The following is a 16558-nucleotide window of genomic DNA, read 5'->3' as shown; positions in this document are numbered from 1 at the left end:
ATTCCTCCATATCTTTTTAAAATATGAAACTTACTACACTATATGAGAAAGCAAATCCTTGTTAAGAATCTGTGATAGGTAGAGCAGCCCCTAAGGATGTCCATCGCTCAGTTCTCAGGCCTTCTGACTATGGCAACTTATATGGTAAATGGAGGAAATTATGCTGGATTACCTGAATATACTTAATGTAATCATGAATCCTTAAACATCTTCAATTCTGGAGAAGTTTTCTTAGATAAGCAGTGACTTTTATGACAATAGTAACTAATGATCAGAGCCACTACATTGTTGGTTGATGGTGGAGGAAGGCAACTAGAACTCAAATGTAGGATAAAAAATAGAAAGGCATAGAAACCATTCTTCCTTAGAGCTTTCAAAATGGAGCATATACCTGCCTACAACCTTGATCTTTGCCCAACAAGACCCAAGTTGGACTTTAAACCTATAGAGTTATAATTCATTTTTGTTTTAACTGTTAAATATGTTGTCATTGTTATTAGTAGGAAACTAACAGAGAACCCAAGAAGATGTTTTCTTTCCAGGGCTAAGGATGGAACTTCGGGGCTTTGAGCTCCATGCATGAGCTGTACCATTGAGGTGCTCCTCCAGCCCTTCAGACCTGAGCAAAGGGACTCTCTCTTAAGCTCTCTTTTGGGATGAGACAAGAAGAGATTTTGTAACTATAGTTTAAAGAAGATTTGTTGTGAGTTTTAAGTTTTCAGGTGACTGGGGAGTGATCTCAAGCATTCCAGGGTCCACCTCTGTGTAAAATGAGCTTAGTCAAAGGTCTCTACAATGAAACACACCCAGGACATTCAAGAAGACAAGTTAATAATGAATAATTCCTTGGTAACATTTGTGTATAATTTCCAGACATTAATAGTCTTACATTTTTGTTCCTGTCCCCCACCCAAATTAATGGAGTGCTCAATTAGAGTGTTTGGAGGCTCCAAACTGTACTTTGGGGTTGGGGAGAAAATTCAGTCTATAAAGTGTTTGCAACACAAGAATGAAGGCCTGAATTTGATCCTCAGACCCACATAAAACCCAGGTGTGGTGGTATGCACTTGAAATCCCAACACTGGGGAAGTGGAGACAGGGGAATCCCTACTAGATGAGTCCCAGGTGCCAGTTGGAGACACTGTCTCAAAAATAAGGTGGACAGCAGTCCTGAGAGGCAACACCCAAGGTTGCTGTCTAGCATAAACACACACACACACACACATACACACACACACACACACACACAAAACTTGGCTTAGACCATGTACCCTCTCCAACCCACTCACCTTTACTCCTGCCTAAGAGTGGTTGAATGTGACCATATTAACTGGTCTTGTTTCAGACTTTGGGGAATTTTACTTTCCCAACACTTTTACTAATCAATATTATTTTGCCAACATCCTTTTGCTAACTTGGTTCTCAGTTGGTGGTGCTATTTGGGAAGGTTGTGAACCTTTAAGAGGTGGAGTGTTGCTGGAGGAAGCATGCCATTGGGGGAAGGTTTTGAGGCCAGTTCCTGCCTCCTGTGTGCAGATGAAATATAATGGTCCAAATTCCTACTCTGCCTGCTCTGCTTTCCCTGCCTCCTGCCAGTTCTTCCCCACCATGATAAGATTCTATCCCTATGAACTGTAAGCCAAAATAAACCCTCTCTCCCCTATGTTGCTTTTGGTCAGGGTGTTTTTATCACAGCTCCTGAAAGAACTAGAAGACATCCTCAACTGGTTTCAAAGTGCTGGATCCTAGCATTCATTTCTTGGCCCTCTTTGGCTGTTATACCCACTCCAAGATGAGCTCTTCTAGACTGATTACTGTTAAGGTTCAAATAGACCCCCCTCACCAGCAGGGTCTCAAGGACTTCTTAAGCTCCTGAGAAAAGGGAACTGAGCTGATAAGCACCCTGGTCTTTGAAGTCAAGAGAAGCAGACTTTTCTTCACTGTTTGCAACACAGCAGGCTTCCCCTTTGATCTCTAAAGAGAACAGGTTTTAACAGCCCCACTGCCACCCCCCCAACTTTAAAAACAACATATATCTTCCTGCCTTCTGCACCCCCCAGAAAGCTCTCCCTTAAAAAGACCCCAGCTCACGACCCAGGGCAGACATTTTCCCTGCCTGGAAGGGACTCTGTCCCATGTGTTCCTTTGCTAATAAATTCTATTCCTATGGAGTTTTATCTGTGTCCTGGTCAACCCTATTCGTTGTATGGCTACTTTTTACCTATCAGTTACTTGAAGGAACAACTGTACATTGACCGTGTCATACAGCCTATCTCTAAGTCCATTGCTTTGCAAGGCCACGAATGTAATGGAATTCTTGGCATATTTATCTAGATATATTATAAGAAAAATAATTGGCCCTTCTTAATGTGTCTCTTCATCTCAATAAACAAGAGCTCCATGTTCACAAATCCTCAGCCAAAACACCCATGGCCCCACAGAGAGCCCTTCTTAAACTAAGTGGGTCACAAAACAAAACAAAAAGATGTGAATTTAGGAAAGGGATCTGTAGGGAAGATGTGGAGGTTGACAGCATTGGAAAAGATATAAGGGGAAGGTGTGGGTTTGATTGATTAGGTTGCACTATATACATATGTGAAATTGTCAAAGAACAAATTTAATTAAAAGTTTGACACTTTTAGTGTTTTTCAATTCCAAAAAAAACTTGGAATTATCTTTGACTCACCTCACTTCTGTTATATGAATTAAATCTATCAGAAAGTGCTAAAGTGCTAGTCACTGTATAAAATAAGAGAACACAAGTGTCAGTATAGAAATTGATTTATAATACAGTACAAGAAATGTTGAGCTCATATGATAGGAGGCTGCACCTTCACCCTGTGCTGACACAATCACTCTACTCCTTCTCCATACTGAGTCTCCGTCAGAGAACACTACAGAAAATAGCATAGATTTCCTAGATTGACTATAACCCAGAGAGTGATCATAGAGGAAATGAATTCAGAATTATGAAAGGGAAAAAACAAAGATTAAATCCAGAGGCCCCAAAGACTGAAAGGGAATGAAAATGAATAAAGTGAAAATAGCCACAAGGAGGGGACAGAGGATCCGTGTACAATGGAATTTATTCGGAAAAGTTTATTCACTCAATAAGGAGTGTAAGATAACTTGATTTAAATAAAGGATTGTCAAGGTATACTGATAGACTCAGATCCTGAATCAAACTTAATGTCCTGTTGCCTTTTATAAGTTAATTAATCTCTTAACTGTGTACATTTTATTTTTTTATTTTTGAAACAAGATCTCCCTGTGTAGCCCAGACAGGATTCAAACTCATTATCCTCCTGCCCAGTCTCTGCAGTGTTGGAATTTCAGGAACTTACTACCTGAGCCTGGCTATTTTTCTTATTAGCAAAATTTGCATAAGTACAATTCCTACCACAAAGATAGTTGCTAAAAGCCTGTAGAAGCAGCTGTTGTTTTATTATAGTGTAAATAAGTTTGATTTATACTAGATGATCCTTAAAATGGAAGAAACTTGTGCACTTGTTGAAGTGCTGTGAAGCACGAATAAACCCACCCAGTTACATTGTATTACAGTGATGTTTTCTTTCATAGCACTGAATGTGAGTGTTAGGAATGTAGCATATGTATGTGCTGTCGTGAGTGTCTATGAGGGTTGTGGTTGAATGTGTGTACATGTGGAGGGCCCAAGTTTGACACCCAATGCCTTCCTCAATAGCCCCAACCTTATTTATTGAGGTATTGATCTATTTGACAGATCTTGGAGCTCACAGATTGACTAGGCTGACTGGTCAATGAAATTCTCTAGGGATCTGCCTGACTTACACACACACACACACACACACACACACACACACACACACACACACACACAGAGGCACTTTACTCACTGAGCCATCTCCCTAAGCCCTTTCACAGCACTTATGATGAGACATTATCAGGCTCTTCGCTTGATTTCTCTGTTTTTTTATTTTCTGTGATCACTACCCTCCACTAAGATTATAGCTCATGTGTTCCATTAACCGTTTGATCTCCAGAAAATGGAATAGTGCCTGGGGTAGTCACAGTGATGGACACAAAAATATAGGTTTGAATAATTGATTAACCATCACTACCATGAAAGTTTCATAGGGATTTAACAGGAGATACACTTTATAAACCAACCCAATATGGCATGAAGCCTCATTTCAAACGTGCTCGGCCAGCTGACCTTTTCCTCAATTGCCCCACGCTTTCTCAGACTCCATATCTTTGTTCATTGTTTCCCTGCCTGATAATCGCTCCCCCATTTCTTCCTTTCTTATGCATTTTCCAGCTTTCCTTGGAATCTTGATTTATCTCATCTGATTGTCACTTAATCTTTTGGTTACATAGTTTTTTTTTTAATGCATGTGCCCAATAACCTTAGTGTAACTGGTGCAGTCCGACACATTTTCTTCTTCGTCTTGTCTATTACATTAACACAATGTTCTACCTTAGTTGCCCGATAATTAGTGCAAAAATAAATACCTTTTAAGTAAAGCTTGTTTCAGTTTAAGTCCATGTTTAAGATTTCTGAAAATGAAAGAATGAATGTTAATTATGTTGTTTTTCCTACAACAGGAAATATCGCCCTTTCCCAAAGATTATCACCATTTCCTATGTGTGTGCAAAATTAGTAAGCCAAAGATGAACCAACAATTTTAATGCAGAAGTCTAAGAAGGGGAATGGGAAATCACTAGCCAAATCACTTTAGTTTTAAAATGATCATTAACTACAAAATGCTCATTTTTTTTTTTCTATTTAGAGACCCTGCAATAATACCCACCAAGGTCTATATCATCCTGTTGTTTTTCTCTTTTCATATTCACAAACTGCTATTATATTTTGATCAGTCTGATCCACAATGTTCTTCATTCAACCAATTTCCTTCTTGATCAGTACCTTTTTATTGTAATCCCAGTATCTTTTACCCATTCTTCTCCTAGGTACAGGTAATTAGTCTGGATAATACCTGAACTGGAAAGACATCAATCATCTGAGTGGAAAGAATATGGAAATTGGGGAGATGACACTGCTGCTTAAAAGAAATGTGATCATAGAAAAATTCCCCGAATCTTTTAAATTTTCCCTGTGTATGTAAAATTTAGATAATAACACCATGTGCTGGTGAGTTTTTGTCAAGTTGACACAAACTACAGTCAGCTGAGAGGAGGGAACTTCAAGTGAAGAATTTTCCAGATCAGATTAATCTTTGGGTGTGCCTATGAGGCATACTCTTTATTCTTAATGCTAATTGATTCCAGTGCTCATTGATGCAGGAGGGCCCAGTCCACTGTGGGCAGTACCATCCCTATGCAGGTTGCCCTGGCCTATACAAGAAAGGTAATTAGACAAATAACCCAGGGGAAGTGAGCCAGAAAGCAGCATTCCTCTGTGGACATTTTTCAGGTTCCTGTGTTGAGTTCCTGCCTTGGCTTCCCTCGAGAATAGACTGTAATCTGTATTATGAAACAAACTCTTTCCTTCCAAAATTAGCTTTGGTCAGTATTTTGTCAATGCACCAGAGAAAAGAAAATGGGAGTATACACATTACATGTATATCATTCACTCTTTTAGTCATTCAACAAATATTGACTGTATAGTAATTGTATGCCACTCACTATTTTACAGCCATAGAATATATCATTCTGGGGATAAACAACAATTTTAATAAATGACCTTGAGGTGTAGCTCATTGGTAGAGTATTTGTGGGTCACTCATAAGAACTTAGATTTGCTTCCCAACACAATAAAAAGAAAAAGAAGAAAATTAAAATATAAAAGATGCCTATATGTAGATGAGGAACAGGAGTGTGAACTGTTGTGTAGTGGGGTTGGGGAAGATGGTCTTGGTGTCTACAGATGAAGATTAGGTCGTTAAATTCCAATTCTGTGCCCCAGAGAACCAGTGCCACAGGTTTCTTCATGAATTACAAAGCACCAGTTTCATTATCTTGTATTCATAATCAGTATGAATTAAATATGATTTAAAATTTAAAAAGATAATTCATATAAAAGTGCTTCTTAATCACAGAAAATAGAAGTTTTTATTTCAAATTCAGATTCAGACTCATCAGGAAAATTTGAATAAAAGATTTTTTTTGCTACAGTTTGCTGAATGAAGAAAAAGTAAGGAGATAAACATTCAAGTGGAAATAAGAAATGTTAATTGGGGCTTTGTAGTGTGGTTAAGATATACATCAAGCCTCTGAATTTTGTAAAGAATAAAAGTTTGTTGTATCTGTATCTGCCCCCCCGCATTTCTCAGTTTAAATTTTTCTATATAGTGTAGTTTATGTTTATAGTATATGTAGAAGACAGAAATTAAGGCTAAATGACACTGGAGAATTTTTGACCCAACAATTCTTTGTGTTTGTGCTGCGCAACCATAACACCAAATTCCCATGTTTGGGGGCTTCAAATAAGGGCAGATATATATTTTACGGAAAATATTTAGACAGAAGAAGGTTGTGGTTAGAGTAACAAGGAACCAAATAGTGACACTGTGACAAATTACAACGAGAAAGAAGAAAGAGCCAATGGAATCCCCATAGCCTCAGATACGGAAGGAACATGCTCCTATCACCTGAGGCTCAGGGTTACCCACCTTAGATATAGCTTCTTTTGATGGTAAATACACAGTTCCATGCTGTAATGGATTAAGAAGTAAGCCTGGCTTTCTCCTGATGATTTACAAGAAAAAAATATGACACTTTCCTAAGTAAACCAGCTGCCCCAAGTTAGAAAATATGCAAACTTCAACAAAAGAAGCTTAATATTATGCTTAAGTCCTTTTTAAAGTTTATGTTAATTAAGAAGATGGGGGCTGGAGAGATGGCTCAGTGGTTAAGAGCACTGGCTACTCTTGCAGAGGACCTGGGTTCAGTTCCCAGGACCCACATGGCAGCTAACAACCATCAATGACTCCAGTTCCAAGGGAACTAACACCCTCTTTTGACGTCTGCTGTCACTGCAAGACACAGGCTCACTTGCATATATGCATGCAACACACTCAGACATATGAAATAAAAACAAATCAAAAAAAAAATTTTAAGAAGAAAATGTGCAAAATAATTCCTGATATCCTTGGACATTACAATTGTATATTTAATTTAATTAATTGCATTTTTTTAGAAGTAACCAATTTCATTTTTAAGAAAATGAGAGTGAATTTTTACTTAATGATTATCTTTTGAACTATAAGGTTCATCTCCATAAACATTTTTCTCTTCATTAAACTACAATTATTCATTCAATTATACTTTATTGTTTCTCTATGTGATTAAATTAAAATAAAAAAAAAAAATGCTGAGATAAAGCAGGAGGACATCCAAACATCCTTTTTAAAAAGGAAAAGAAAACAGCCTTGAATTTAGGGCATAAGTAGATATCAGCAAGGAGATAAGAAACAGCCTGTGCTGGGAGATGGGGGTTCTCATGCCCTGCCAAGAAGAGGAAAAATCCTATTTAACTAAAGTAGAAACTGCACCAACAGTGGCAGGGTTAGAATACCAGCCTGAATTTGGCCAACTTCTACACAGTATTGACTGTTTTAATTGAGATAAGAAATTCTGGGGCTGGAGAGTTGGCTCAACAGTTAAGAACACTGGCTGTTCTTGCAGAAGACCTAGGTTCAAATCCCAGCACCCACATGGCAGCTAACAACTGTCTATAACTCCAGTTCCAGGGAATCCAACAGCCTCTTCTGTCCTCCGTGGGCATTGCATGACACGGGTGCACTTATGTACATGCAGGCAATACACGCATATACATGAAATAAAAATAATAAATACAATATTAAAAAAAGAAATCCTGGAACAAAAATTAGACTGGAGTTTTAAGATGCTTGATTTTAGTGATTTCACGTAATTTTATGTTTATTTGATGTGAGATGCTTCTTAGAATTAAGGTTTGGCTTATGGTGCAAAGATGTGGATTAGGCTAAATTTGAATTTCCAGAACCTGGCACTGTCTTTCCTACTTGCTTTATTTACTCTTCTTGAAATCATTTGAGGTTTGTGGGGAAAAGAAATGTAAAATACAGCACCATTTTCAGTAAGTGGACAAAGAGTGAGGTAGACAGTAAGCAGGAAAAGAAAGTCAAGCAAAAGACATATCAAAGGGAGTGTCAGCAAGCAAACAACTACCATGAGCGTCTATGCAATTTCCATGCCTTTTTATAGGGGAGAGCACAAACCAGTGTCCCACTACCACGAATTAGGCAGTCGAGCTTCCCACATTGGAGAAAAATCACAGGGGTCAGCACATCTGGAGTGCAATGGATAAGCTTCACCCTGAGAAACCCACCTTTGAGACCATGGTCTCTCCCCTTGTGGGTAAGTAAATATTTCCCACTCTAAGAGTAGATTCTATTAACAAAGCAGAAAGTAGAAATGAGATCAGTCCTAACATAAATGCCAGCTGCCAGCTGCTTTGAAGAACAGATGTTTTACTGGCCACGGAGATTTAGCAAAATTATCTGCTATAAAAGTAGATAAGAAGTTGACCCTATGTTGGCAAATCCTTTGGTCTTTGATTTCTTATTCCTGTTTTCCTCCCCTTAAACTTCATTGTATATATGTTTTTATGTAACCTGCTTCAAGTTATTTCTGTGAAAATGTGTTTAAAATTGCCTCTCTTTGGAATACTAATAATCAATATTCAAACAGTAAATTAGATAAGAGCTATCCTAACGACAAAACGGACAACATCCTCATCAATACTCCTACAGTAGATACCTCAGCTAGCGCTGCATGGTGCTCAGATAACTACTGTCAGTGGAAGCCAATATAATAATTTAGTAGTCAATTTCATAAAGCTGACTGTATGGCATACTTATTATATTTGTTTTTATTCAATGAAATTCATTTTAAAGTACAATATTATCCAGGGTAAAAACATTAGGTTATGAGCTCTGTATTTGATTGACTTTTTTGTCGGCACGTATGTCTAGGTCATCTGAGGCCTGCCTTATGTAGAGTCCTCAAATTTTTCAAATAAAATGACTTATATAAGATGCAAGAATGTGAATGAATTCTAGGTCATAATCAGGACTATAGAACATCTAATGTAGTGCTATATTTAATCAAATGATATTAGATTTACTGTCATGATACCACAAGCTATGTATCTGCTGGTATTTTTATTCATTTTTTATTAAAAATCTGTTGATTTAAGCAATATGTTAAGTTTTTCTAGTGTTAAGATGAAGTGCAAACTTTTGTTCTTTGACAGGATATGCAGGATGGAACATCCCTTCTCCCAGAGCTGATGATAAGGAAACAGGAAACAAACACATCTACTCCTTTACCACAAGTTATTATTTTTGTGTTTTTAGGTTCAAGTCCACATATCTCTGAACAGCCATGAAAGGGCTTCCTGGAAAACAAGACAAAACAAAACAAAATCCATGTTTCCCAACTCACATGGCTCTATTCTACCAGGGAGAGAAAGAGCCCACACTGGCAGATGCTGAAATTTTAAGAGTAGACGCAGTTTTGCAAAGTCATTGAACTCTGAGCTCACTTGCCATCCAAGGTTAGCCATGCAGGATGAAGATGGATATATCACCTTAAACATTAAACCTCGAAAGCCAGCTCTCACCTCAGGTAAGAAAGTGCACACCAGCAATTTGGAAATTAGAGACTAAGTCAATCTTATTGTCTGTCTTCTGTCTGTCTGTCCCCACTCTCTCTCTGTAGTGACAGAATGCATAACATTAGCTATGTTTTCTGAATGATATTCTTTCTCTGAAACACTTAAGAGGGACCTATATAGGCTTGCACAGGCAGCAAGGACAGAAGCCAGAGTGTTAATATTAGAACTATTGGAATGCAGTGCTGGGGGCACAGAAGCTAAGAGGATTCAGAGGAGGAAAGTTTGAAAACAGATTTCTAACAAATTTCTTGCCATTTTTAATTTCATTGACCATTAATGCAATAGGAATTAGGCATGACTAGTCACCAAATATTTTTGTTGCATTGACTCACTTAGAAATAATGATTTAAAAAAAAAAAAACCAAATTGTTCTAGGTGAATGGGTTTTGCAACTGAAATTTTTCTATTTTTTCTGTTTAAAACAATATAAGATCATTTTATTATGCTGTCATTTAACATATAAACTGTATTGCTCTACATAAAATAAAGTATGGCTTAATTGTTTTTAAATCCTTAAACCCTTAAACAATGTCTGTAGATACAATTTTCTATTAGTTGACTATGAAAGTGATTATCTATGTGGATGGGGTGCTAGAAAAGGGAAAATAATGAGGCCTTGAGAGCCAGTTACACTTTAGAACGGACAGAGAAAAATCTAGGGGGGACAGAGATGAGTATGTGGTACGGATTGGACAATTTTTACTGTAGATGGTCACCAAGGGGATGAAGGAAACTCTGCCACCAATGATGTTTTGATTTTTCAGAGTTTTGTTCATTTAAATTTTATTGGTGTGTGTGTGTGTGTGTGTGTGTGTGTGTGTGTATGTTTGTAGGTGCATGTGCCACAGTACACATATAGAAATCAGAGGACAATTTTAAGAATTCAGTTCTCTTCTCCCACTGTGGGTTCCAGGAGTCAAACTCAGGTCTTCAGATTTATGTGCAAATACTTTATTATTTATTTATTTATTTATTTATTTATTTATTATTTTTAATAACCACATGATTAGAAGAAGCATTTCATTACAGCTTTGACATACTCAGTAACAATTTCCAGAGCAAGGATACATCTCTTTCAAAAGTGGCTGTAAATTTTTAGGTTCACAATTGAATTAGTACAGTTATACTTTTACCCACTGAGCCATCTCACTGGCATGAGCTTCTTTGGGTTTTGAGACAGTCTTACGTAGTCCAGGCTGGCATTAAACTTGCTATGTAGCGAAAGCTGGCCTTGAACTCCTGACGCTCCTGCTTCCACTGCCCAAGTGCTAAGCTTGTAAGTATACACTCTGTGTTGCTTGCAATGCTGTTCGTAATACTTGGAAGACTCTGAGAAGGCAGAATGGCCTGACTGTCTTCTCTTCTGCATCTTTATTGTGTGCCCACAGTTGACACTGCTTCCTCTTCTTGGCGTGTGATGGCTTTAATCCTACTGGTCTTGTCCATGGGGCTGTTTGTCGGGCTCGTGGCTCTGGGAATCATGTGTAAGTATTGGCTGTTTGCCAGGGTTTTGACCTAAAGAAAGCAATACCTAAGATTTCCTGGTGCATCCCACTAAGCTTCTTAATTGCCTTGATGTGTCTATCTGCCAATACTCCAATTGTCCTGTACATGGCTGTCAATATAATCTCAGTAAGGGAAAACAGTAAAGAAGAAATTTCCCCTCTGATTGTAATCACTTCAAATTTTTTCTTTAGTTAAAATCACTTCCTACATTCATTACTGGCCTTTAAGCTCCTTCTCGGTATGGATCCAAGCTATCTTTTCACACTTTTCTTTCCTCTACCTGTCAGATAACCCCAAATTTTCATAAATCATAAATTTATGCTATGCCCCTGTCTGAACTGTTGCTCACTCTAGTTTGTCTGCCTGAAATGTCTTCCTCCCACTTTGTTTACTGAAACATTTTCTGTTCATGAAAATAAAACTGGAAGGCTTTACAAGGTCACGAGTCCTTTGAGTTGCTAATTTTGTTATTTTTGAAATATTTTAGAAGACTTTATTCATTATACTGTACTTATATAATAGCATAGTGTTTAAATCATAGTAAGAAATCCAATATGCATTCTTGAATAAATTAATAATTCAGTATTATATGGAGAACAGAAAAAATAAAAAAATAAGAACCCCGAGGTTGTTCACCCCTTCACCTTAGTGAAGTCTGCTGGAAACCCGTGTCCGATGAAATGACAATACACCACCCACTTTAGTCATGTGACTCGATCACAGGACTTTACTATTTGTGATTATCGCCTTCAAATATTGCACTTATTCTTTTATATAGCCCCGACTTTCTTCACTGTGTTCCCTCATCCTTTTTCAGCATTCAATGACTTTTTTGATACCAGATACTGGCAATTCTATGAACACGAAAGTATTGAAAAAAATCCTTACATCAACTTTATGGCCTTGAGAACAAAATGTAATTTATCTAATTTCTATTTCTAGATGTCACACAGCAAAATTACCTACTAGCAGAAAAGAAAAATCTCTCTGAAACTCTACAACAATTAACAAACAAGGCCTGCCAAGATTTAATAAAGCTGTCAGAATTGAAAACAAAGAGAAGCTTTGGTAAGTCTGGTTTGGAAACCTCCTCCTCTTCCCAAATCCTAGAGTACTTTTGTGATAGTAACTGAAGGGATGCTTTGGGGGCGGGAGAGCACGAGCGAGCTGCCTGTAGGGACACGCCAGCCAGAGCCAGGTTTTGCATTAAACGTTCCATATTGGGTTTCTCCTTCAGAACACACGTGCAGCCCCTGTGAGACTAAGTGGAGATACCATGGAGACAGTTGCTATGGGTTCTTCAGGCACAACCTGACTTGGGAAGAGAGCAAGCAGTACTGCGCTGAACAGAACGCAACTCTTGTAAAGACCGCCAGCCAGAGAACTGTGGTAAGGAGAGTCCCACGTCACAGGCTTGGGGATTAAGAGAAGGATCGCAAATGTAACATTTAACCTGCATCATTATTATTATCATTATTATTATTTTTTTTTTATTATTATTATTATTTTGCTTATTTTTCCAATTTGAGCTACTCTAAGAACGTTCAGTAAAAATGATAAAACTTAATATTCAATCCAGTCATTTAAAAGCATCTCTATAGTTTTGTCAATAAAACTGGTTTGTATTTGTACCTCCTAAGAGCTAAAGTACACAGTAAGTCAGACAGGAGAAGTCAGCTGTGTTGTTCCAACCACTGTTACTCTAACTTGTCACACTGTATGCTTATTCCTCTTCCTGAAAGCTCAGATTCATAAAGAAAAGTTTAAAAATTAAATAAGTTAGTTTTTCTTTCCATGGAGGCCAAATAAAGAATGCTTTAACTATTCAACTCCACTATAAAGAGATTAATCTGAGAACTATCAGAATAGGCCCTGAATATTATCACTCTAGGTTGATGCTAGTTGAAGATTTATAACATAAAAAAGGAGTAATGTAATTTTTGAGAAATAAATAAAAGTTGAATTTCAGGTATATCTATCAATTAAGTCCCAGAGTGAAGCATTTCTGCCCAGTGCGGATGTGTCTCTGTGTGGAAATATTTTAAAGAAAAGATCAGGAATTAGCAGAAAGCCAGGATGCTCACACTTGAGGAAAGTGAGACTCGCACATTGGCTCTGGCAGAATATTATTCTGGGTGTCACTTATCTGTCCACAAGCTCAAACCGGTTTTTGTTTTCCGGGAATGGATTCTTATCTGCTATTCTGGGATGCACAAGGGCAAAATGAATATTTGGCTTCCCTTTACTTTTGTTATCAAGAGATCGATTGCACAGTCATCCATTCGTCAATCAGTATGTCCCAGAACTATCCCAGGACATGAATCTATGTACCTAATAAGACGGAATAGTCCTTCACTTCCAGAAACTACCTCTAGTCACAGCAACAAACGAATGAGATCAGTATACATGACAATAGTGACCATTGCTAAGAAGAAAAATGTAAATTAGAGCCAGATATGGTAGTGCATGCTTATACAGTCCTCGCTGAGGCAGAAGGATCCCAAATTTGAGGCCAGCCTAGCCTACATAGCAGTAATCTAGAGACTGAAGTAAAGACTCAGCAGTTAAGAGCACCAGCTGCTCTGGCAGAGACCCAGGCTCAGTTCCCAGCACCCACATGGCAGCTGACAGCCATCAGTGACTCTAGTTCCAGGGGCTCTAATTCTCTCTCCTGGCCTCCATGGGCATGGTACACATGTGGTGCATGTACATACATGCAGGCAAAATACTCATAAACATAAGATAAAAATAAATAAAAATAATCTGTATAAAAGTAAAAAGAAAAGGTAGAAAAGAGTAAATCAGGAAAGGTAGATATGTTATTTATTAGCTCCTTTGATAAGGACGACATGTAGTTCTCTTGAGATAAATTAAGATTTCTCTGTATAAGAGAGTCTCTAAAATCCAAGAGCTTAATTTTAGGGACTATAAAGCTCACGAACAATGCATTTCTTCTTTCTTTCTGTACTTGTTTGACATTCACTCCATTTGTCTTAGAGGTAGAAGTCTATTGGAACTCAAATCTTCAGTTGATGGGAAATATAAGCATACATTATAAAGATCTAGATGACTAAAATGTAACCTACTTTATGCTATTTTTCCTGTGTTCTGTGAGGTTTTTTAATATCCTAAAACACCTTGGCATACAATTCTAAACCTGAAACATAACTCATCAGTATTCACATAGATATGTAATTCTATCCCAAGGTTTTATCGAGTCACTGTCATTACATATTACTGTGGAAGCATTTAACATTGTATTAACTTATGCTCACAACAGGAATACATCACAGACAGGACCAGTTCAATTCGTTGGATTGGATTATCCAGCCAGAATGCTAATAAACTCTGGACATGGGAAGATGGTTCAGTTCTTTCCAAGAATATGTAAGTCGCTGGACACTGAGAGCAGAAGACATTACTCAAAGCTTTTATTCTGACATCTTTCCTATAGAGTACAAGTTGCCTGAAAGCTGAGGTGTGTCTCCACATTCTACTGTGGTTGAACCAGCAGCAGGGGAATCACGTACACTCTACTCCTAAGCAGAGAGCACGGATAGGAAATTCTTCTTTCTCCTCTCTCCCATCCCCTTTATCTAGCCTATCATTTACCTCTATTCCCACTATTTTCCTTCATTCAAGGAAATTTCGAAGACTAGTTTACCTTTAGAACATTGTGTACGTGTGTGTTTAATTTGATCTGATACTTTTCACACATTTTGAGAATAAATTTATTATTTTTCATTATTTCTATGGTGGAAAACTATTACCATAAACATTATTTTCAGTATCTTTTGTGTCCAAAAATCAGTACACTGCAGATAACAAGGCAGTTCACTATTTCATATAATGAGGTTCTGCCTTTTTTTGTGTTGTTCCTATTTTATGTGTATAAGTATATTCCCTGTATGTATGTAAGTGCACCCATGTCCTGCAATACCTGCAGGGTCAGAAGAGGGTGTCAAATTCCCCTGGAACTGGAATTACAGATGGTTGTTAGCTGCCATGTGGGTGCTGGGAATCAAACCGGGGTCCTCTGCAAGAGCAGCCAGCGCTCTTAACTGCTGAGCCATCTCTCCAACCCCCATTATGACTCTTTAATCACTAATTTCAAAATGTTTGTTTATCTTGCACAAAACTGCACTCTCTCCATCTAGAACTTGTAACCAACACTTATATAATCCTATCGGTATTTAAGTAATTAAGTCAGCACATATCTATTAAATATTTACTTTGTGTAGGATCATAAGACATCACAGTTATATTCAAGCCTCCTGTAGACCTTGGCCTTTACCTGTGATCACTTGCTGCTTTGTTCACAATATTACAGGCAAAGCCGCTTTCTCTCTAGAGTCTATAAAGATCACTTCCTCAGTGAGATCAACTGCAGTTGCTCTAATGACATCACTTCCCTTCAGCACAGATCTACGCAGGCTATTGTCTCTTCACTGTTTCGTTTCTTCATAGTCCTGATTATTCTCTGACGTTTTCTTCTATGTAGGTTCACTGGAACATAAGTTCTCAAACAGATGAGACCTTGTCTTTCATTCTCACTAAATCGTTAAACAATTTTGACACATAGTTGGTGCCCCACAGATACCTGACAAATAAACTAAATGTATTTTTCTTGTCTCTCGTGATAAGCGGTCTATCAGGGGACACAGGCAGTTTACTGGAAATTACAACATAGTATGCTAGCATTGTCTGACACTGTAAATTCTCAGTTCTGAAATACTTAATCTCCTTTCTTTCCTTGAGCTTTTCCCCATCTCCTGCAGCTGCTGGCCCCCTAGGAATGTCCCACCTCTTCTCTGCTTCTGTAAAACCTACTCTGCTTTCAATACTAAACTGAGGTCTGAACTGTAGATAAAACCTTTGCTTGTCCTGTCAGTGTCCTGGGCCTTCTCTTCTGGACTCCTATTGTACTCAGTGTTGACTTGCTCCTTGACCTTGCTCTGTATTAAATTGTTACTGGGCTTTTCAGACCTTGTACTCTCAAGCTGACAGGAAGTTTCTCCAGGAGGAGAATGCTGTTTCTTTATTCTCTTCTAGCTGTCTCTAATTTGGACAACAAAACAGCAGACCTGGGGTTTCTTTGTTCACTTTTCAAAGGAGTGCCTTCTACCCTTTCATTTGCAGGATTGACCTTTCTGGGAACACAAGAGAAAATAAGAATTGTGCTTTTCTTCATAATGGGAAAATCCACTCAACTTCCTGTAAGGACAGACATTATTTAATGTGTGAGAGGAAGGCTGGTTTGGCAAAGTTGGACCAACTGCTTTAATGCAAAAAGATGGACAGGATGTCAGATAAGTGCTTGATTGTGCAATAAAAGATCTGTTTGAACAAATTCCCCAGCCACACAGTCGCTTATTTCATTTTTAAAAT

At 37.9% G+C, this 16558-nt stretch overlaps 1 protein-coding gene and 1 non-coding gene across 3 annotated transcripts; one reads left to right on the top strand and one right to left on the bottom strand.

Annotated features, from left to right (window-relative positions):
* Positions 1 to 8187: 8187 nt before the first annotated feature.
* Positions 8188 to 8351, bottom strand: LOC115072764. Its single transcript, XR_003851777.1, has one exon. It is a non-coding gene; the product is annotated as a U1 spliceosomal RNA (small nuclear RNA).
* A 1012-nt stretch (positions 8352 to 9363) lies between these two features.
* On the top strand, positions 9364 to 16520 carry Clec1b (C-type lectin domain family 1 member B). 2 transcript variants are annotated; one of them, XM_008847410.2, is made up of 6 exons: positions 9364 to 9615; positions 11053 to 11148; positions 12113 to 12238; positions 12408 to 12559; positions 14451 to 14557; positions 16310 to 16520. In XM_008847410.2, exons 1-6 carry the CDS (start codon positions 9552 to 9554, stop codon positions 16452 to 16454), a joined length of 690 nt encoding a protein of 229 aa, XP_008845632.1. In that variant the 5' UTR covers positions 9364 to 9551; the 3' UTR covers positions 16455 to 16520. The 2 variants fall into 2 exon arrangements, with proteins under 2 accessions (XP_008845632.1, XP_008845633.1); XM_008847411.2 differs by lacking the exon at positions 11053 to 11148.
* Positions 16521 to 16558: the final 38 nt, after the last annotated feature.

The sequence above is a fragment of the Nannospalax galili genome, unplaced genomic scaffold, assembly GCF_000622305.1.
Source record: "Nannospalax galili isolate Female #2095 unplaced genomic scaffold, S.galili_v1.0 scaffold1763, whole genome shotgun sequence".
NCBI classification, from domain to species: Eukaryota; Metazoa; Chordata; class Mammalia; order Rodentia; family Spalacidae; genus Nannospalax; species Nannospalax galili.
The sequence above is the reverse complement of the archived record's forward strand: the minus strand, read 5'-3'. Positions and strand labels throughout refer to the sequence as shown.

Coding starts and splice junctions, on each gene's coding strand:
- Clec1b (XM_008847410.2), top strand. CDS start 9,552: ATGCAGGATGAAGATGGATATATCACCTTAAACATTAAACCTCGAAAG. Junction 12,239..12,407: donor GAAAACAAAGAGAAGCTTTG/GTAAGTCTGGTT, acceptor TTTCTCCTTCAG/AACACACGTGCAGCCCCTGT. Junction 14,558..16,309: donor TCAGTTCTTTCCAAGAATAT/GTAAGTCGCTGG, acceptor TTTCATTTGCAG/GATTGACCTTTCTGGGAACA.